General features: G+C 36.9%; 1 protein-coding gene across 1 annotated transcript in view; it reads right to left on the reverse strand.

The window, feature by feature from the left end:
- The window catches only part of LOC117342268, a 191,127-nt gene that overhangs the window by 137,873 nt on the left and 29,653 nt on the right, over positions 1 to 23,601 (reverse strand). The window contains exon 2 of the mRNA XM_033904357.1: positions 22,003 to 22,099. Coding sequence (XP_033760248.1) covers positions 22,003 to 22,090 — 88 coding nt within the window. The 5' untranslated portion in view covers positions 22,091 to 22,099. The remainder of the gene's footprint in view (positions 1 to 22,002; positions 22,100 to 23,601) is intronic.

The raw sequence follows: 23,601 nt of genomic DNA on the forward strand, positions 1-23,601 counted from the left end.
TGCTTCACTCCATTGTGTAACAATCAGCTGTAAATGAGTAGTTGGAAGGGAAGTTAAAAAAAATGTAAGCTGTTAGCGCCGAAATGGCCCAATTACCATGAGTAATCATTTGTGAACCGCTTTGAGACAGTTATGTTATAGTGATATAGCGGTATATGAAGATGAAAATGATTACTTATATATCATTATTGACCTGGCAATTGTAAAGTATACCAGCAATTGTGATATCATGCCTTGTCAACCCTGAGGCTTGACAAAGAGACTAGACGGACTTGTAACGTTTCAACGACACTCGTAAGCATTGTTACGTATAATGTTTGTGTAAAGATTAACCTTGTATATCTATTTGTATATATATCTAAAACTTATTTATTTAAGATATACCACTCGTAATTTGAAGTCGTTGGATGATGTTCAGGTTTACCGCTGTTGACTAGGACATGGATTCAAATTTACAAGAATACCGCTTGTGTGCCGATCCTGAATTATTGTGATAGTGTGAAGATGTCTGTTTCGAGGCTTCCGTTGCACCAGTTTAAACATTTCCCCAAGATAAATCTGATGTTAAAAGGTATCGCGAAAGAGTCTCAATTGCCACAGAGCATTTTGCCTGTCACCTCAGAAATTTAATTAAAAACAAAAGCAAGGTTATTTATAAACAATCCCGAAGACATTTCTCTTGTGTCTCCTTTTTAAGTCTTCTTTCTAAAGGCTCGTAAATAAAACTCGTGGATACACACGCTGTGTAACTGTCTCTGGGGTCACATGTTATGAATTCCTACGCCTGAACCGTGTAATGTCAGTACTTGTTTTTGTTGTAGATTATTCTTGTGATTTTTTATTTCCTTTCTTTCAAATATGTGTGTATACTGTGATGGTTAGCTGTATCAAGCACAACACACCAGTGCTAAACTCAGTTCTGCTCGACTAGTGTTGTGTTGTGTGTACATTCATCAGCAGACACTGTTACATAGAACTGAGGTCGGAATAGTAAGGTGTTCAATCTCTTCCAAGTTCAATGTACTTCTTCATACTTTATGAAATTGCAAAATGAATGTGTAATTAAACCAGTTCATTGATATTCAATCATGGCGTCATCAACTTTCAGTCCATACCTAATCCTGATTTATTGAAATTCATATAGAGGGATTAATTCATTAAATTTATTAAAATGAACATTTATGTAACGCATATACGATAATTGTGTTTATATTATTCCATTCTAATCAATATCAGCGACGTCTATGAAGGTATCAGACAGATCAGATCTACAATTTTTTCGTTGACGTTTAACAGACTATATTAGCAGATGTATGTTATGACGCGAGGTCATGTTTGCCGTGTGTAATCTATACCAATATACTTCTACTCTGACGTCTGATGGTCAGCTCAAATTCTATTATCAGTGCATATATTACTTGACAAATTAGAGCAATTGGTCTGGCGTATAATGATTTTCTTCCGTTTGTATACAGAACGAGATATATGTAATGTGATGTCGTCTTGCATAAGGATAATGGATATGTTTTCTTAATAGGTAAGACCTACGCTAAAGTACACAATAAAAAGACTGGCTGAATCATTCCTTTGTCACGTGATATCCCTCTGAACGTCTATATGGTATAATCTGTATGACGATATTATGGCTAAAGTATTGTTCCTGTGTGTATGAATATATAAGACGCTGTTTCCTAGCATAGACGTTAGGACGCTATAGTTTTTACCAAGCACATCAAGACGCTGTTTCTATCATACAAATTACGGTGCTATGCTTTAAAACAAACGCATCAAGACATCATTTGATACCTTAAAATTAAGACGCTGTTTGCTATTATACATCTACAAATCACGACGCTGTTTCCTAACATAAAAATATAGACAGTATGTTTTCTATCACACATTAAGATGCAGTTTGTTATCATATACATTAAGACGCTATGCTTTCCATCAAACACATTAAGACGTTGTTTGCTATCATATACATTAAGACGCTATGCTTTCCATCAAACACATTAAGACGTTGTTTGCTAGCATATACATTAAGACGCTATGCTTTCCATCAAACACATTCAGACGTTGTTTGCTAGCATATACATTAAGACGCTATGCTTTCCATCAAACACATTAAGACGTTGTTTGCTATCATATACATTAAGACGCTATGCTTTCCATCAAACACATTAAGACGTTGTTTGCTAGTATACATGTACAAATAGAGGCGCTGTTTCCTATCCAATACGTTAAGATAATATGCTTTCAATCAAACACATTTGCTGGTATACACGTCAAGACGGTATGTTTTCCACCAATCACTTAAAGACGCTGTTTGCTACTCTACATGTATAATACGACGTAGTTTCCTATCATACACATTGAAATGTTATGCATCATGTTTTTTAAGAAGCAAAAAACATTTTAAAATCATATCCACATTGATGGTACCTTCCTTTCCTTCGCTTTTAAAACCGTGTGTTCTATAAAATCTACATGTATATATACATATTTCTTTATCGTAAAAAAGAATGTGCAAGTTATGTGAAAATTTGTCTGGTTACAAATGTATTATGTAAATCATGTTGTTTGTTAATGTCAAATGTGTCACTTTAAGGACGCCGTGATAAATACGCAAGTAACGTTGTTGTTTCACGTGCATTGAATCATGTATGTTATGTCCTCTACACATTTAGTATATTTTATTCTCTGCTACTCTTTGCGCATCAGCTAATTCGTATGACCTCTCTCAGACAGATGATTGTGAGATAATGCTCACAATACGTACAGCGAGATGCTGGTAGTAACGTTACGTAAAGTAGTAAGTACGGTTCATTCTACAATTGTTCCGATATACACCAGACCATCCATTACGGATATGTATAACAAAGCTTGTAGACAGTCGAATTTAAAAGACTGCCCGATAATACAGTTCCGATGACCCTACCGTCAGCGTGGTTTAGGTTGAGTATCTAACAACCCCTACAATTTTGCAGTCGGCTGTCACTTTCAATATCAGCCACGAACGCAGGCATGTCCCCAGGCGATTTAAGCTTAGGGTAGCACATACATTTCGCTATAAACTGCGAGATGAAATAAATCAACATTTCCTGAATTCCAAACCTTAACCAAGGTTATCAATGTTTACTTGAATTGAAAATGACAATGAAAAAATGGAATGATTGCCATTGTTAAGTTTGACTTTCGAAGATCGTCTTACCGAGCTGTAAAGAGATCAAGGTCCATAAATTGGGGTTATGTTTCGCCCCGTAAAAACCAAGTGATAGCAACAACTGTTGAAAACACGGTTGATGTGACACCCTGCCATGCTTGGCTAGGATATTTCCGACAGGAATCATTACACGTATACCATGACTCAGGCCTAGCCAATGCGTTATGTGGCTTCTAAGAACTAAATAAAAGATATCCTACGTCACTTCCGGTCCGCATCAGCAAAAAAGGTCGGGAATCTGTACAACGGTCGTCGTCGTCTGCGACTGATGAACGTTTGTCTGGCGTGAGCGATAATTGACGACAGGATGAGATTTGTCGGGAGGTCTGAGAGGAAGGCGTTATTTGTCACCAGAAAACCCCGTGAGCTGTCGCCTTCACTCCACAGTTGACATGGAGGTTGTGTACGGTTTGTCTTATGGGTGACTGCGTATAGTCTGTGGAAAAAATGAGGAGAGAATCGGAAATGATGAGGGTGGCGTAGAAAGGGCAAAGGAGGAGAATACATCTAAAGATTTACAAAAAGAATGATTGGGAATACTTATGGTACATGTATGTTATAATGCCAATGCACTAGAAAACACAAAATCGTCTTTAAAGTTACCATTTTTTATAACAGAGCTTATATCAGAGGCAATTACGAAAGGTTTTACGAACCAAGTCTGTTCTTCTTTGGAGTAAAATGTTTCAGCTTGTCCTGGATGTCAATCCCTGTTTCCTTACACGGCTATCAGCTAACGCCATCAATCATGTACAGTTTATACACTGTAATACAGACATGCGTCGTCTACTCTGTGTCGGAAATGACTTTAATCCTTCTAGACATTTTATTGTATGTTAACGGGCTCACAGCAGTAACTATTTCAGGAGACCTAGAAAGTGAGTTTTGTATTAACCAATATGTTCACTGTCCGTGTGTTACGTCTGTATATGTTATACCGTACAGTAACTAAATCACGTCGTAGTTATCATGTTAATAGTCTCATTCAAACCCTGATTACAACATGTCATTCTGTTTTATTTTCAGACATGTCGACTTTTCGATAATACAATTGTGACGAGACCAAACTGTGTTCCGTTAAGGTCAAATTGTGTTGGAAAACCGCGGGTGAGTATAGAGAACCTTTTCGGCTGATTATTACTGGCAATGGTAACAATGCAAAAATGGCACAATTGTTCCCAGTCGCTTATGATTTCTTTGTTTAATATAAAAATTACTAAAACAAACCGATTTTATTTCCCTACCTCGAATCAGAATACAAATAGTATGGCTGCAGACGGTATCAATGTTAATACTAGCTGACATGTTTCCGTGGCGAAGTCACGTAATGGGTGGAGTTTCGCTGTTCCGTACCCTGATGACAAGACGCTAACTCTTTCTGGGTACCTTGTATAGTCTGCGTGTGAATCTATATTTCAAGTTTTATTGATGTTAGCGCTACGGTTAACATTGGTGTAACTCTGGTGTGACTATCAAAGTTCAGAATTGTTTCCAGTTCTAAGTCTTGCATTTAACAATGCTCTCGTCTAGGAACTTGTATGGTTTACAAATATCATTCCATCACAGGAACTTGTGGTTACTGTAAAATTTCAAATAAAACTGATACTCAACTTTGATGTCTGAGGCCTTAACGTCAACTTGTGTCTTGAAATGATGATTTCTTTGCTTCCATTTATTTGTGTTCTTTTTAAATATGTACACGGATACTTGATATAAAATTACAAACACAAACTTTAACTATTGGACAATATCTTGTCATTTTCTGACAAAGAAAGTAATAGCTTCTATCCATGTTTATTTGTAGGCTACGGTGAAATTGTAACTATCTATTTTATCAACTACTTGTGACACCCAACCCACGTTCCCTTCAATAACATGTTATGAAATGGAAACTTCGGCAGTGTTCTGGTGGCCACATCTTAGTTTATTTGTTCTGCTATGGATAATATTCTCATAGTCTACTAACACATGTGGAGCAATGTTATACATCATGTATAACCCGTCAGATTATAGAAACGGATGATACATGATATATTTGGAAATTGCTTCCAGATGACCACAGGCCATCGCAAAATGGCATCGGCTGTTTCTGGACAATCTATATACAATCGCACGAGGCATGACCCTCAAAGAAAAAGTTCATTTCGGTCGATGTGTGTTGTCTGGTCACTAGTGATGGCCAGACGAAAATACCACGCGTCTTCGGCAATAAATGGGGAGTAGTGACCAGTAGAATGACCAGTCAATGTCAACAAACTGACCGCTGTCCGTAATTACACGTAGATAATTTGCCAAGAATTGCTATCTCGGGACTATATTGTGGCACAGGAGACCATAGCCACATCTCAGCCCGCTAAACAACGAGTTTGTCCGTGTAAGCTATATAATATACATCAACGTGACTGCATGATGACCACGTGTACACATCATAGGGAGATCACCCGGTACTTCATTATTAACGCGGACGGATACAGAGTAAAAGGGGGGAAACAGTCTACGTGTAGCATTATAAAATTTGCATTTAACAGTACAGTAGAATAAGTAGTAAGGCATACAGCGTAGGACTGTTACTATGAATTTAAATGTGTGATCTATAAGCACACTTTTCAAGCTGATAAACATCTAAATGTCGCCAGTTTCAATTCACATCGATACATTTATTGAGAAGTGCACTCCAATATCATAATAATTCAAGTTGAGTTACATATAATTACAAGGAAACTAAACTTATATATATATATAAGTCAGTTAAAAAAAGGTTATTTTAACTGGTATAAATCACTCGTGCTGGCCCGGATGTAAATGCGGGAAGGGTCTTACTGGTTGAAGAAGTACCTGTAGGAAACCTACGTTTGGCAAGTTTACACCTGCCACATCCGTACCGAAAATTGATCCCCGGTCACCTAAGTTCCTCACATAGTTGACTTCCCGTATCATTGTTAGAGAAATATCTGGTGGCTTAAGGAGACCTTATCATACAACTGTCACTAATGGAGAGATGGAAAGCAAAAATGGACACACCTTCACCGCATCGATACCTTTATGACTACACTCTTTTGTTGTAACTTAATACTAAAGCTATGACCATACGCGCGTAATGTTTAAATGTTAATATTTTAACGTACATTTCATAAAACTAGCAGAGATTCATAAGCAGGCGGCATTGTACTTTAGGCTCATTTCCGAAATATCTTGGGATAAGATGCGGTGTACAAAGCAAAATAGACAGTATGTATATACCCAATCAACATGTATTGTAGAAAGTTACTGTTGTGTGCGTTTAGCCTGTCAATATCAAAACGTAGATGCAAAATAAACTGGGTTAGGTTGAAATTATATATATCCTTTGAACAACGAGGTGAATGAACGTCTAATTCTAAAAACAATAATTGTATCTATGTGATGAATACAAATGGTTAACTCAATATACATCTCCACAACTAACAGTGCTCAAAAACGCGTGTCACACTAATGGACCAATTCCTTAGTTCTATTGATCTTCGAATTAGGACAGGGGTACGCTGTACCGGTAATTCGTTGGAGTGTATTAATAAACTGTTGCACTTTTGATGCCGTGATACACATATTAAGTTACTACATCACAGAGCACATGGAAGTGATGAACAGGTCAATGCGGCACTTACTCTGTGGCATCATCCATCGTAGTGTCAACTGGTCCCCGTAGGATTTACTAAGCCTATCAAAAAGTAATATAAAATCTGGAATGGAAACAGCAATACGACCGGGACCACGGGATGATCGATGCTGGAGATTCAATAGTATGGCATAAGGTAAAGTAGTGATGACATTAATGTTCAACATTGTCATTGTTTTCTCCAATCGCTCAAAGAATATGTCCACTATTTTCAATATTTCTCTGTCACCCCTTAGGGTGTGATATCTGTCAACACTTACAGCATGCCAAATCGCATGTTTGCTTTTTCTGCTGTGTGTGAGATGCATAAATGTAGTATATATGTGTGTTTTAGGTCTGCGGTATGCTAGAGATATGTCCTTTTGTAATAGCGAGGACTTGTTACCGAAATTATAGTGCTACCTCACTGGAGCATACTGCCAAAGACTAGCACAGGCCATATTTTACTGACAACGGGCAAACAAGTAGTCCCACTCTAGAAACGCTGTGCGCTAAACAAGACACTACCGTTTTAGATGCTCTGGTATATCTCGGCTAAAATTAAAAAAAAAAAAAAAGCTTTCCTCACAGGGGCAAATGCTAAACCAGAGGCCAAACAACCATCCTCTGCATTGAGGATATAACAGAAAAATCAGGTATCCTTTGATGAGTAACACTAACAGAGCCTGGAATTAGACAACCTTGGATATCATCCCTCTATCGCAACCTCAAGGTAGGGGAAGATTCTATTAATCATAGTATTAGTACAGATGTATTACCGTTTTAGTTTGATACTTGGTTTATCGCCTAAAACTATTGATATACTATTAGGGTGTTTGATATTGTAGTCGCAGCATATAAATATCATAAGTAAGTTATCATGACCACGCATGACGTACTATTCAATGAGTACAGAAGGTTGTAGATAGTGTTTGTATCTTATTTTGCAATGAAATAAGTAGAAAGTTCTAATTTTATTAGCTCTGCTCAGGGAACAAAAGGAGCTTGGATGATATCATTCGACAGAAAAGTCAACGTGAAATTGGCAAGAAAACGACTCATTCAAGAGACATCAAACTCATGGTCTGCACTTCACTGACCAAACGACGACACAGTAATGAGCGATCACGGCTGCTGAAGCCCCCAGAAGGTATACGTATACTGGTACTATATATTCTATTGTATGTATAAGAATGTCAGTAGAACAATACTTTCAAATAAACAATGAACTTAGCGGAGATAGTTTATTTGTATGTAAAATTGATGACTTTGTACACAATTACAACTGCCCTACGTAAACACAATCGTCAATTAAACGTCCGATAATCAAATGTATATTCTGCATAGTTACTTTTGCGTTTCAAAATTCCTGAATTGATTTACCTCGGTAAGGATTGTCTCGCCTTTATTGAATTCTCATCTTTTGTATCGATTTTCAAACTTTATATTGCGAGTTCTGTCTGTTTTTTGGGAATACTGTAGCAATACGATTCAGCTGCAAGCACGTACAATGTAAAGTGAAATCATGCTCGATGAAAAAGGAAATTTATTGCTTCAGATGTGTAGACATTTCAATATGCACACTGAAATGAGCAGTAAGTTTCAGTTCTTAAACTGCCCATATTGAATTCACTTCGGTAAGTCTGGGGTTTTAGACATCGATAAATGTTGATAACAACTTCGATTGTTCTGTGGGTCTTTAAAACACACACACTAACCGACCCGCAGTTTCCTTTTGTGTCGAAATAAGATGTAATTACCTTGCGGAAGAACCAACGGTTGTCTGAAACATTGACTTCTTTAAGTCAATAGTCCCAAAACAGTTTTTCTGATGTTTATAATTAAACGGGCTTCTTCATTAGATGGTCATATATTACTGCTGTTCTAGGGTCGGGGCAACTGGGGACAATTATATTGACACAGTAATAGATTCGAGATTTAAAATGGTATCTAAAAATCTTCCAACAAGATACAAAGAACGTTCTTTCTAAATGTCTCATAATATGCTTAATATTTTGTTTCATCTTACACTTTTCGACCCATTCATGAAATGTTACTTCACTTTTTATTACAAAAACGATTCCATTCTTTTTTTTATAAAAAAAAAACCGAGTCATATCCCTTTATAATGAAAACGATTTCTTTTAACAACAAAAACGAGTCCATTGTTTTACAAGGAATTGATTTTACAAGAATTGATTTTACAAGGAATTGATTTTACAAGGAATTCTTATAATAACGAACTGGAAACAGGCAAAAGACTTTGATTATGCAAGCCCTTTCCCTAGGTTTACATATATTAAAAAAGATGATATAATGGAATTATAGTTAAATTATTAACATGTTATCACTTGATTGGAACACTAAATAGTAATTCTTTTGTACAAATATAACATGAAAGATGAGAGACTATTTTATAAATAGAGGTTCCCCAACGAGTGGAGATTGTTTATCATTTTTATCCAACTCGAGTTAGTTAATTTTCTAATTTTGAAAAGACACGAGCTTTAGCGAGTGTCTTTTCAAAATTAGAAAATTAACTAACGAGAGTTGGATAAAAATGATAAACAATCGTCACGAGTAGGGGAACTTGTTTATCCCATAACTTCTTTACTTACAAATGTAAGCATGTCAAGTTCAAATTCTCCCAACGTAGCAACTAAATTCCGTGAACCAAATCACTACGGGACAAAATATAGGTCGTTATGAACGAAAGCTTATCATCTATTTTAGATGCACGACTCATATCTTCTGTACTATATTTGTAAATGATATTATTTCACAAAACGAAATATAAGTTTGAAAGTCCTTGTATCTGTGTAATTTATTAATAGGTAACTTGTTTAAATAACTCCGCTCGAAATATTCGAAGACGACACCGTCATCGCGAAGTTGAACGTCACCGCTGAATATTAGACTAATCATTGTCAGATTCAATTATCGGTCCTTTCCTGGATTTCGTAGGTATGCTATTACTGGTTATTGTGATGTTAAATGTTCATTCTGAGATTTATTCATTCAAGACATCGTGCATTTCAACAAATATTTCGGAAACCGAGCTGGAGTGTTGAGCAATATAGGCCTAACAGTTATGTAGACCTAGTTTACGTTTGTCAGTGTGTTTACAAGAAATCTCGTCAGTTTAGTGACATGAGACAAATGTTCCAAGATGATTTTTAAATTTTTGTGTTTGGGATAAATATATTCGTAATAAAGGTAAGTGGAATGATAAGAAAACTTGTGTTTATTCGTTGTTTTTTTTTCTGGTCCGTACCGAATGACACCCAACTAAAAGGGAAGATGCCTAACAGTTAGATGGTGCGACCGTTTCATTCAAATGACTACGATTTAGAGGCAGCGATTAACCATTTTGTATTACATTTGTTCATTGTTTTGATAATTCATTCATTGCTATCGGGATCCACTGCATATCTAGAATCAAGGGAGGGGGGGGGGGGGGCAGTTTTAATTCGCTACTTCAGAGACCTATATACTAGTATATCTAGGTCTCTGGCTACTTGTAGGCCTATAATCGATGCAATATCTCGCTTCCGTCGTCTATTTTACCATCAAATTATATTTCGTACGACTCAAACCCCAGATTAATCGACATTTCCATGAGGACACCCGGGGACCCCTCTCACCCAGTTTAATATGCTAATGTTGAGCACCAAAAAATCATCAAAACGTGTCCATGCTGATCTTTTGAAGACAGACGGCAAAAAAAAAGAGAAGATAAGTGAGAGTAGTAAAAATAGTCCGTGGTCAAAGGCCAGAGGTTAGCCAATCAGATTTGTTGGAGGTCACAAATGACCAATCGGAGGCTTAGAAAGTGGTTACACACCGCGGTGTGTAAACAAAAACAATAACACACTGCTACGAATTTTATCACGTGCCATATCAGTTGTGAAACAAGCATGGTTATGGGATAAAATATGTATACGCTTTAACAGGTTCGCAAAACATAAGTAAAGCACAAGAGGATCAATGATGTGCCACTATCCTTTGCTAAATGTATCAATCTATGAAAAAATACACATTCCGATGACGTATACACTGCCTGACGCGAAGGGATGCTTCATTGTTTTCTTTTTTGTCTTTTTCATTTTGTTATGTTGGAATGAGTAAGACATGCTAAAATATCACCACACAACTCAAGGTATGCATGTAGTTTATTTAAACACGCCACATTACGCATAATACCTCGAAATACTCTTTGTCGCTTAGCTCGTTATCTTAGTCGGGATCAGCTGTTGACGATAAGGAAGCAGTTTTGTCACTGTATTGAAACATTTCAGCGTCAATGAATAACCCAATACGTCATACAAAGTATTTGATTACAGTATGTCAAAATTATTTTAATTAACTACATTCACGTGTAACTGTGGTAGGACTAGTACTAATGCAGAAATCCACATGTTTCTCACACGATATGTAAAAAGGATAAAGTTAAGTTTGGTATCGATATTTGTTAAATGGATCGATATTTTAAATATCGATACCATACTGAACGTAAAGCCACATACTCCCGAACAACTTAAAATTCTAGTTGCACACGTGTATTAATGGCAATTCAAGATGCTCATTCACCCTCTCCTAACATTAAAATGACCACGGGCTTGGACGCTTGACCGGGGAGTACTTGAAACATCAGTATATAAAAATAACTCGCCGCACTTATTTTTATAGCGAGATTTGTCACGGAGCCGAGAACGAGGCTATAATAACGTGCGCTGCACATAAACTACACACATGGCCGTTGTTTACATATCGAGCATACGTGAACTTTGCCTAATAATGCTTTCATTTAAACATATTAACAGAATAATGTAGAAATATGCATACAACAAAACATCGATAAAATCCAGCAATTCAATAGACGTCCGGAAAAATCGGAATTCGAGTCTATTCCTTTTTCTTCTCTCGTTAAGTTCCAACGAATCATTTTCTTTCCTAAGGAAATACTCGGGTTTTGCCGATTCCACACACTTTTATGTCTTTTTTTTTCGCAAAATCTGTCAGCCTTTTCGCAGGTCCACGCTCGCGGCGTTCCGCCATTTTGCATGGACTGTAAAACCCACCGTTGCATTGTGGGACTTATTTTCAGAGAAACTTGGTCTGGCAGCCATGGTTATTATTTTAGAGAATTCCCTGTATACTTTCATAAATACACATTTTCTTTCAGTTTCTGATTCACGATAATCTGTTAGGTATGCATCATGTCCGAAAACTGTAAAAAGCTCAAAATGTAAACATGGATATATGTTTCTTCGTGAGTATGTGGCTTTAAGCCTTTGTTAAACCACCAGGAATACACTTTTAAAATAAAATAAATAATCATGCAAAGCTCGATAGATGGCTGTTAAAAAATACACATTTTTTTCAGGTCAGCGTGTATATACTTCATATAAGAAGAAAATATCCTTTTACAAATATACTACTAGCTGCACTAGTATATTAATTACGTTATAGCAGAACAAATAGCGACTAGGAAGAGTGATGTATTAGCTCGATGCAAACTATGGATGCTGCATTTGAATAATTTGCAGATTATAAGGGGAACAAATGCTTGCTTGGTGTGTTAAACTGATGCCTTTATGTTCTCATGTAGAAGGGGCACGAGGACTGTGTACAATCGCGAACTACATTATGTACAAGCATATGTCGCAACTGCTAACTGCTGCGTACAATGATACGGAGATGCAAGAATGCGCTACATTTACGAAGGTTAGAAGCCATGTTGCTATTTTTTCGGTGATAGTTAAGAGCAAGATATTAATATCAATTGATAAAAACAGTTCAGTCTATAATCACTACATACATGTAGCTAAGTGCTTTCATTGAAAGGTATAGTTAACATGGAAATGATAATCTAAAGTAAGGCCTATGGATAGCCGGGTATCTCTTCTGACAACCACAGGTTATTATTTAAGTCACCATAAAACAAATGCAATGATAAAGCTTATAGTTGTCGGTAAACGAATCACATCGCCATTAAGATATACAACTCGGTAAAATAGCTTACTTTAACCTATTTACATTCGAATAAACCTCAGCAAATACTTCATAGAACTAAGCGGTAAACTGCATATACGTTTTCGATTATTTCGGTCAAACTTTGTCAAATTTCCATTTCTATCAAATGTGTTTATATTGAGACATGGTGGTCTAGTGATAGGACGAAGGGCTACATGACCGAAAGGTCGCTATAGCTCGCGTCCCGGAACGAGCGCTCTTTTGTATCCTTGAATATGATGCTTTTCTTCGTTGTGCTCCAGTCGACCCTGATGTGATTGGGAACGTGGTAGAGCAGTGAAAGAAATATCGTGTGTAAGGCTTTAGCTCCGAAATGACAGCTCCGGCTGTTTGTTCCCCAGGAAGTTGAGAAAGACATTGGCTTGTTGCTAAAGGCCTAATAGCCACTGATAATATTTTTTGTGAAACGCTTTTTGACTGCTATGCAACTTGTATATAACGTCAAACTCCAAAGTATTAACATTATTTATATCCTTTTCGAACACACTACATTTGTACATAGCCGGAAAGGGGATAGAAAATATGTCGATTATAAACGTAAGCTACTTACAAGCTATGAATTAAATTTTCACTATTCAACATCGTACGAAGCTATTAATCACAGTAAACGATGCACGTGTTCAGCGTTCAATATACACAATGATACCGCGTCAACGTTTAATCGGTGAAAAAATGGTTTTGAGTGTAGAACAAATTATCAACCTTATTTATTCATCCAGCTAAAATCCAATCGTCTCTCCCTGGAGGGTGTATATATGGCAAAAATATACACGAACGTGGAGCTATTTCTGGGCGAGAAAAGAGCTTAACGATAGAAAATTTTATGGAGCATGTTAATTGTTTACCTTGAAATAGTTATGATGTTGCAGATATTTTTTTCCTCGTGACATTCAGAAATGTTCTCGTCTAATAACAATTCAATAGTAATCAAATACTGAAAACGTACAAATTCAAGCGGTAATCTCATTTTCGCGTTTTTCCCATGAGATCATTGGCCCTAAAGTATGATTTCGATCATTAAAGCTTATGTGTGGAATTCCAATAGCAATCAATATGTTTGCGCTAATTCTTCATTTTGCTAATCTGTTTAAATTTGACAATGGGCTAACATTTGAGTACGCTACAGCCCCTTATAGATAGTGTAAGTGCAATTTTATTAATGCAGTTAGAAATTTAGCTATTTATCTAAAATCCAACTCATTGATTGATGTAGTGATCCGTTACGATTGTATCGTCGAATAGGAACTATACATGATATGATAACCGGTAGGTGGTAGAAACTAGGTAGAACGTTTATCTAATAGGTCGTTTCACCTTCCCAATAAAAACAGTTCGATGGTCTTAAAATGCATTTCCCTTTCTTGGCTTCCAAAACTACTTAACATGTTTTACCAGTGTCTTCTCTATCAGGGAGTATGCATTAAATAGGAAGTGTGTAACGCTTAATCGAAAACGAAAACATATAAATTGGAGTTACTCACCCAAATCTCATCCAGTATTTATCGATTCAGGGAGTAAACACGGCTGGCGATTTATTGGTGTTTTGTAAACGCAGGCATGTCGAGGTACCAGAAAACTCATTTTTGTTTTACACGAGATACTTGGGAATAATTATCCCCTAGTGAAGCATAAGGCTAATGCACTGCCTAGTTCTATCGAATGCAGGGCAGTTTTAAATGCAAACCTAGTGGTACCGCTAGTGCGGTAATGGTTCCGTTTATATGGGGATAAGGTGAGTCGAAAAACCGGGATGGGGCGTGTCGGAAGGTTTGGACTGAGCGGGTATGCTGAGGTGAAAATTGTGTTGAAAAGTGTTGTGTCGGAAGTTTGGGTAGACTGGGACTTGATGGATTGAACGGTTCGGATGGAGTTCGATGAAAGAAAGGGAAACAAACTTTGAGACTTACCATTGGCATTTTCGTCGAAAGCCTAATCCTAGCAATATATCTCATACGTCTGCTAAAAATCCCCCTCTCCGCTCTAATCCTGGCAGTACTTTCCCCTACTTTCTATCAAGTGGTGTACCGCGCCGTAAGTGTGCTCCATTACACATGTTTCAAACGAAATCCGTTACAACTTAAATTTCATTAGGACTTTATATTACGTGATAAGCAGGTTTGAATCCATTTCTGAGGTAGAATACTTGTATGGGAAGACGTGCAGCGTTGTTGCAGAAGGAGGTAATAAACCCTTGGTGATTGGACATGTGGATATGCATACCCAGTCCAAATGACACAGTCAATAGCGACATTATTGAAATCTGGATCTTGAAAAAAAAATCGTTATTGTTTTTCCATCTCTAGAAGGCGAAATCGGCGCTTTTCTTACTGACAGCAATTACATCTAAATTGTTTCGGTGTTCATTAGTCTTGTTCGGAAAAAAACGATTAACGTGGCTGGTGTGAATTTATAACAGAAAATAAAACCACAGCAAAGAGCTCTCATAGATGTATGTTGAAGGAATTCTAGTGTCGATAACATTAATTGCTGCGGTCTTACTTCTAGATAAGGTATACTTGATACTCAACAGCAAACTATGAAACATCACACATCGTAGAACTGTATATGCTAAGAGTAACGATTTGCTTGAGATGAATTCGTTTGATAAATGACAATAAACAAATCTTACCCTAAATAAAACCATTGACATCTTCGTTGCTATAGAGATTCATCATGCGCACGCGAGATTAAGTACGTGTCAGACGTGATTAACTCCGTTTACTGTTCGGAGTGTTCTAATATCTGCTTGTCCAAACCGATATATTTTGTAATGTGTTCACATCGTTAACCGAACTTTCTTTTAACGTGTTCGTTTTTTAAGAATCCCTTAACATTTGTCATTTGTCATATTTCATTTTGATAAATACTGATATCCGTTCATCTTGTATCACCCCAAACATGAAGTCGCCACTACGATACCACAATCAAGAAGACACCAATCTTTAAATACATTTCAATTCCGCCAAAAATGAAACGGGTGTCGATATTTTGAGAGTCATACGCCATGAGCTTGATTTATAGATTATGATTTCCCTGTTGTTTATTGCTGAGGTTCTTCTCACTTCTAGTTTTATTGACCAGGAAGAACATTTCATTAACGTCTGCTTTATGTTATACGATCTTTTCCTTGAGTGGTGCCACATTAGTTCAGGTCTTTACTTTGTTTTGAAACTCTATCATGATGTGTTTATATTGAAATAGAAGTACAGCCCGACCTATTGTTTTAAGATTGCGTGTTTACAATGTTTTGCATAGTATTTTCATGTGATGGTGCTGTGTTTATCCTATCCGTGTGTGTTGAAGCTGTGTTGTATTCTAACCTTGTGTGTTGAAGCTGTGTTGTATCGTATCCTTGGGTGTTGACGCCGTGTTGTATTCTAACCTTGTATGTTGACGCCGTGTTGTATTCTAACCTTGTATGTTGACGCCGTGTTGTATCATTGTGTGTTGAAGCTGTGTTGTATCGTATCCTTGTGTGTTGACGCTGTGTTGTATTCTAACCATGTGTATTGACGCCGTGTTATATCGTATTCTTGTGTGTTGACGCTGTGGTGTATCGTATCCTTGTGTGGTGACGCTGTGTTTTATCGCATCCTTGTATGTTGACGCCGTGTTATATCGTATCCTTGTGTGTTGACACTGCAGCTTATGAAGTCCTAAGAGGTCGCCGCTATGTGTTTACATTGATAGGCAGACGGATGGTTACTTTTTCAAATTCGATACAGCTTCATTGACAAGGCATTGAATATAAAATGATCAATTACACTACCCCGTTCCCAGAGGTCCGGTAACAGGAAGCTCGGTATTGCGTGCATTATCAATCTAAGATAACCTAATTGTGTTTATGAGGTTGAGACTCGCATGAATATTCCTGTCGTAAAAGTCTGCACATAAAGCGGATCATGTGACTTTAGTAGACTTAAGGATACCGGAAGTATATACGTGAGTGTCTATTCGGAAGATTGAATTGACGTGAAAGCTATGCAAGGACGTAAGTATAATCACGTGGAACAAAAGCGAAATCAGAATTATTTAAAGTCCATGAAATGGGGAAATATAAAACAGAGTGAAGAATTACTCGGAGGCACCGATACAGTTATGATGATTAAAAGACATAGACATTCTTGAATTGTTGGTATTTTATTATGCCGAAATCCTTGTGTGTAGGCCGATGTTGCAATGGAATACGAAGCTATTTTACTGGTCACTGGACCATTGCTATGCTACATATCGTCATATCCATAAATGTTAGATAAAAACAAGACGGCTATTTCGTTCTTTGTTTATGTTTAAATTAACGGTAACTGTCTTTTATTTTGCCATCAGTGCTTCATAAAGATCTTGACTGTGTAGTCAAGCATGGGACCGAGTGCAAAGCATTGGTTCTGTTATTACATGGTGTTTACGTCCATAAAAAATATTTTAGGAGGAATTGAAATAATACGTTTATTAAATATTCATTCATTCAGAAGCTCGCCTCACCAGAGGTTAAAGAAAGAAGTAAACTCCATTACGGAAAGCCATGTGAGCGGTGTATGACGCACTCGGCGTTTAAAACGTTTGTCAGTAGGGAGGGGATGGAATACCTGCGTGTAATCTGAATATAATTGACTGTTACTTTAACATGTCTGTTTGCTTGTTAGGCATGAAATGTGTTACTCGCTTTGACAGGAGTGGGAGCAGGTAAAAAGGCTGGAGCGGAAAGGAATGGCAAAGAAACAAGAAAATAACGAGTGGAATGTATTGCAAATCATTTCCATGGACGAACATTCTCAGGAACGGAGAACAATTGATGCGACAAATGCTACATCTTAATTGTTTTGTATTGTATTACAGGTAGGGTCATATGAGGACGGTTGACCAGGGGGCACCTATAACAAAAAATAATATAGAAAGACAGGCCAGTAAGGAAAGAAAGGAAGGATTTAAGATCCCGAGTGTTGCAATGAGGACTGAAGATTTATTTTTGACTCTTCAACGTCTCCTAAAATGAAGACATGGAAGAAAATGCCAAATACCACAGGAGGTCCGTTTTTATTTAGTCGCCTTCTACGATCGACATTGATTTTGTTCCAATATGTCATAACACAAATGATACTTTGTTAATCTGTATTCACATACCGTTGCCATAGTTGAGATTTTGGAAGCATTGACTAAACGAGCTCTTACATTGCAACAACGGAATTTGACTCTTGTGGTTATAATTCATTTATAAGAAGCTGGAAATAAGACTTCTTATCACTATAAAATTTGTAAAAGTATTTGTGATTTATTTCAAGGTTCAGTAGAGAAAAAAAATAGTGAAATTCTTAAAACTGTTTTTCGTAAACTAGATGTACGTAAATCTATTGTAAATGTATATTTATTTTTTTATTGTATAGCTGCATTGTCGAATTGTTCTTCAAAATTGTATTTGAAGGTCTTGATTTAAACAAAAGACTAACATTTTTCATCTTAAAGCTGACAGTGCAAGTTAAAAAGCATCCAATTGAGATTTAAAAAAATAATACATGTACAGATTTCCAAAAATCGTTTCCGAGACATCCCCCAAGACATTTTTGTTTTTTGTAATGCGTAGATACGAGCCGCTATAAAAGCGCGTGCGTTCATTGAGACAAGTATCAGTCTATCGATACCCGCGCATAGCGACACATCTCTCCATTATACATAGTATACGTTCTCAATACAAACGCAAATGAGTTTTTGTTCACATTACGGAACTTGAATATGGAATTTGAAGAGGTAACTTTATATATATACATAGGTATTTCATTTTACAATAAAAGAAAGAAAAGAAAGTATTGACAACACAAACTATTTGGGCCCCAACAAAACATGTACCTAATGAAATTATAAACAGAGTAAATATGAGTAAATTCCTACCTGAGTCTTTCCAGTGGGATATGCAGCAAGAACAACTTTACAACTGTTACATCATTATATCCATAGTTTCCATCGAAATATTTTCCGTGTCTTCGTACAAATGTATTATTTGTGCACGTGCCATAACACAATTAAAACGTGATAAAACCGCACAACAGCCCTAGTGTAGTATAGACAATAGGAAAACATCCGAGGAGTGCTAGTGTAGGATACGAGTAAAAATCGGAACTCCTCGGACTGTTTACTTGTTATGAAAATGGCTGCACCCACGAAAAACACGTGAGAAGATGGATAGAGTATTTGGGATTAATTCGTTATGCATTTTCAAGCATTTATTTGGAGACTTTATTTTCAACAAGATTTGAAAGATAATTGACAGACACTGACCATCTTTCTGCTCAAGTTACAGGTAAGTGCTTCTGTTTGGTGTCGTTCGCGAATACAGTTGTAGGTCACGTGGTGTACAGATATAGTGTAGAAGATACAGGTGTGTCACCGTGAACACCTGAGGTTAGAGTGAATGCGAGTGTGACGAAGCACGTTCTTTTTATAGCAGCGGCGGCTTGGTTGTATCCACGCATAACAAAAAAGAAAAATGTCTGCCCGTCCTTAGATACGACACTACCATAACTGGGGATTGTCTCGGAAACGATTTTTGGAAATCTGTACAGGTATTTATTTTTTATTTCAATTGGATGCATTTTAACTTGCACTGTCAGCTTTAAGATATCAAAATGTCAATTAAGATAGTCGACGTAACGACCTTAAGGACGGGGGGTAGTCTATATCATTGTAGAAGAGTGGTAATTCACCAGGAACGTTAACTCCTCCTGCTCGAGTAACTGTATTAATTAAAATATTACTCATTTTAAACTTTGTTTTAATGGATTCCGTTTAAAATGCCTTCTTGAAGTAAAAGCCCATTTCAAATATTTCGAAGGAAATGTGTAAGAATACGTAGGTGTCATTTGAAGAAATGTCGATCCCATCAACATTTAAAATGTACACTGAACTAATGATATTAAAAATGTGAAACATTTAAAGCTATTTTCGTTTTGTAGTTACGTGTTGAAATAGATACTATCACGCAGAAATAAATAGACTGTTCGACGTATACACTATATTGTTATTGAGGTGGATGTAAGTCCTAAGGACTAAATATCGACACTGCGCATTAAATATATCACTGTTCTTCGCAGCTTATTATCCTTTTTACTGCATTACATGCTGTATTTCAGCTCCAAACTGATTATGGTAAAACACATTTTTTTGTTTTGATAAATTTTCAGTTCATATAGAATGATTTACAAAACTGCTACAACAAAGAAAGGAAAGGAAATCGAGAAGGAACTGTTTAGCTGTCCCTTCAATCGCGTCAAGGAATTATTGATTTGTTCATGATAACATGCACTATTGCGATTGAGATGTCCAAGCTGTCTCCGTGACTAAGACGAATTCGATGTCGATGTTATTTATTATCCCCGCGGGATTTCAAAAATACAATGTAGTAAATTAATTCAGAGTGTCATTTTCGTGTTTTTTTATTGATGAATCCCAATCTAATATAAAATGATTAAAGTGTGCTTTATGATGAATGTAAATTTTCAGAATGACAATTTTTGAAGGCGAATGCAATTTTACATTGAAATATGACTTCCGTGTTATCCCATGTGCCATATTTTTGTGTGGAATTCGTGAAAATACAATTCTACTGTGTCTCTAATAGACCATTCCTCTCACATCTCGAATGTTTGGGTAATGATACGCGTGACAGCATTGAGAGATGTCCTGCACTGAACGAAATGTAAACATAAGCATCAACAAATGAGTATGTCCTCTAAAGAAGACAGAAAACCAAACATTTTCTAGAGAAGAACTAGCTCTATCTCACACGAAGGAGGAATAAGACAACTGGCACGCGCTTTCATGATCAATTACCAACATGACGTCACTATATTATTTTCCGCGACGTCAGGCAATTTTCCCAAAAGGAAACAGCCATCTGGATAGAACTCGGCAAGCCGATATGTACATATAATGCGGTTATTGTCTTGTATGAACACACATCCATAAAAAATTTTTTTTATCTTATATCAAAATTTGACATTTAGACAAACACGTATTACTCAGCCAGTGTGTTTATTCTCTTAGCAGAGAACAAAATAGTCAACCTGTTTACAAATAAATGTTTTAATAAATGAAAGCGCATTTAAATGGTACGGCATACCCCGGGGACCACATGGTCCGTCTCATTTCAAGTTAGAAACATGGAGTCCATATCTCTCATGTATATGTCTCGTATCCAACCAGAACAAGGGGGAAATCTTGACATATGTATCATAATTCACTATGGGGATAGCTTGCATTGTTTACAGCTATATCTCATCTCCTCCAAGAGACATTTGAGCTAGTGACCTTGCGCGGCATACAACGTTTACCAGAGACATTTCCTTAAAAACGCTTCCAGACCAGAACGCCTGTGCGGATATTACACAATTTGGTCTGTAAAGTCATTGGGAGCAAAATCATTCAATAATGCGCATATCTATACTGGCTTCGACTAGGTTAAAATACACGGCTCCCTTGTGTCGTTGAGTAACAGACCAGGTCGAGTTCGAACACCAGATAGGCTAAATCTGAAACGATGCAACGGGGAAATGGCCAAAAACAATAAGCAAGTGCCCGATCGCGCGAGGGGAACGTCATTAACTTGATTACAGCGTGAAAGCTCATCAATAACGCTGGTCATTCACGTGTCTGTCTGTGCGTCCGACATATTCTATCATGTTCTTTACACCAACAGTGTTACTGTACAGCTATACAAAACGACGTCATTCCTTTATCGGCCTAGGGACCATAAACACCCTCTAACTGTTTCTGTCTGGGTTTTTTTAGTTTATCGCTCTGTGATAACCTTCCACTGGTATAGAAACATTGAACTACACTATCGTAACACATCTGGCACCTTTGATGTGACTGGACAACATCATCACAACGATGTTAATACACACCTAGCATATAATAAGATAGGCCTTTAAATAAGTTCTTCTCTTAGCAAACGTTATCTGGTTGAGAGCCATTAAAACGCATATTACGTGTACGAAATAGCTTCGCATTTAGAAAACCAGGAAATCTTGTTCGCTATGATAAAACAACTAAAATATGCTAACGATTATAGTGAAAAATCAGCCCATTGTTGATACGGCAGAACGTGAAGAGTACTTACGACCTCTTGGCAGATCTTCTGATGACTGTTGTGACGTCACGGTAGACTGCATTAGGAACACTACCAGTACTTGTAATACTCCCGTCATGGTTCGAATCTGTAAGACACAAGAGACAATTTCTAAAATGTAAGAAAAATGTACATATAAAATGGTAGTAATTGACGTGCCTCAAGAAAACAACACATGTCGTGATTGTTGTAAATGTAGTCAAGTTGGCATATCGTTTTGCTGTAACTATGTTGCAGTTGTCATATCGTTTCTGCTGTTACAATGGCGAAGTTGTTATGACATTCATGTTGTAACTATGGTAGATTTGTCATATCATGTTTGTTGTAACTATGGTGGAGTTGTCATCTTATTCTTGTTGTAACTATGGTGGAGTTGTCGTCTCATGCTTGTTGTAACTATGGTGGAGTTGTCGTCTCATGCTTGTTGTAACTATGGTGGAGTTGTCGTCTCATGCTTGTTGTAACTATGGTGGAGTTGTCATGTCATGCTTGTTGTTACTATGGTGGAGTTGTCGTCTCATACTTGTTGTAACTATAGTAGAGTTGTATATGTAGAATCATGTTTGTTGTAACTATGGTGGATTTGTCATGTTATGCTTGTTGTAACTATGGAGAAGTTGTCGTCTCATGCTTGTTGTAACTATGGAGAAGTTGTCGTCTCATGCTTGTTGTAACTATTGTGGAGTTGTCGTCTCATGCTTGTTGTAACTATGGTGGAACTGTCATGCCGTTCTTAATACATTTTAGTTGGTGTGGTGTACATAAAATACGTTGCTATGTGTAGTCTGTGATACGTTAAGATTTATGAAGGAAGTGCTTGGTGCATGACAAATACAGTTTAATTCCAAAATGCCTTAAAATCCTTTTCGAATTTTACAAATATGAAACGATATTATGAAGGTCTCTTGAACGAACTGGAATAGTTACACATGTGTGTGTATGTGAGGACGGATATTTGATCGTTACTATCAAACACTCGCGCATGACTCAAAGTATTAACCAGCATATCAAAATAAAGCAAAAAATACAAAACGATGAATGGCATTTACTTGTTTCGTCTAGTCTCAATAATTTCCACTGGAGACATAAAGAACGACTGGTACAATCATTGTATTGCTAAAAAGGGTATGAAGGCGTTTGGGAGCATGGTCGCGTGACAAAGCTGATAGACGGGGGTCTCCATTTTGAAGGTCATCGGTAAAAAAAAATCAACTTTTTTTTTAGTCCTCCACTATACTAAATTGTTCGGCAATCCGTGACGTGTACGTTTTGTTCAACACGCTACACCAGATCAAAAAAGGTACTATTTTCATGGTGTATCCACAATGATTTTCAATATGTTCGTTCAGCGCTCTAAAAACAGTAGACATTCGTTTGGTTATGTATTTTATATTTTCATTCCTTGCATCCCTTGAAGAAAACTACGATGGCTGAAACTCGATATTGCATGTAGTAAACGTGCACGTGAATGATCTAATGTCAAAAGTTAAATGTCTACTAGTAACAATTTTGGATTCTAAGTAATGGGGCCACATTTGTTCATGATATTAACGTCAAATATCGTGTAGAACACTTACTGCATAATAATTT

Source organism: Pecten maximus, chromosome 14 (genome assembly GCF_902652985.1).
Source record: "Pecten maximus chromosome 14, xPecMax1.1, whole genome shotgun sequence".
NCBI classification, from domain to species: Eukaryota; Metazoa; Mollusca; class Bivalvia; order Pectinida; family Pectinidae; genus Pecten; species Pecten maximus.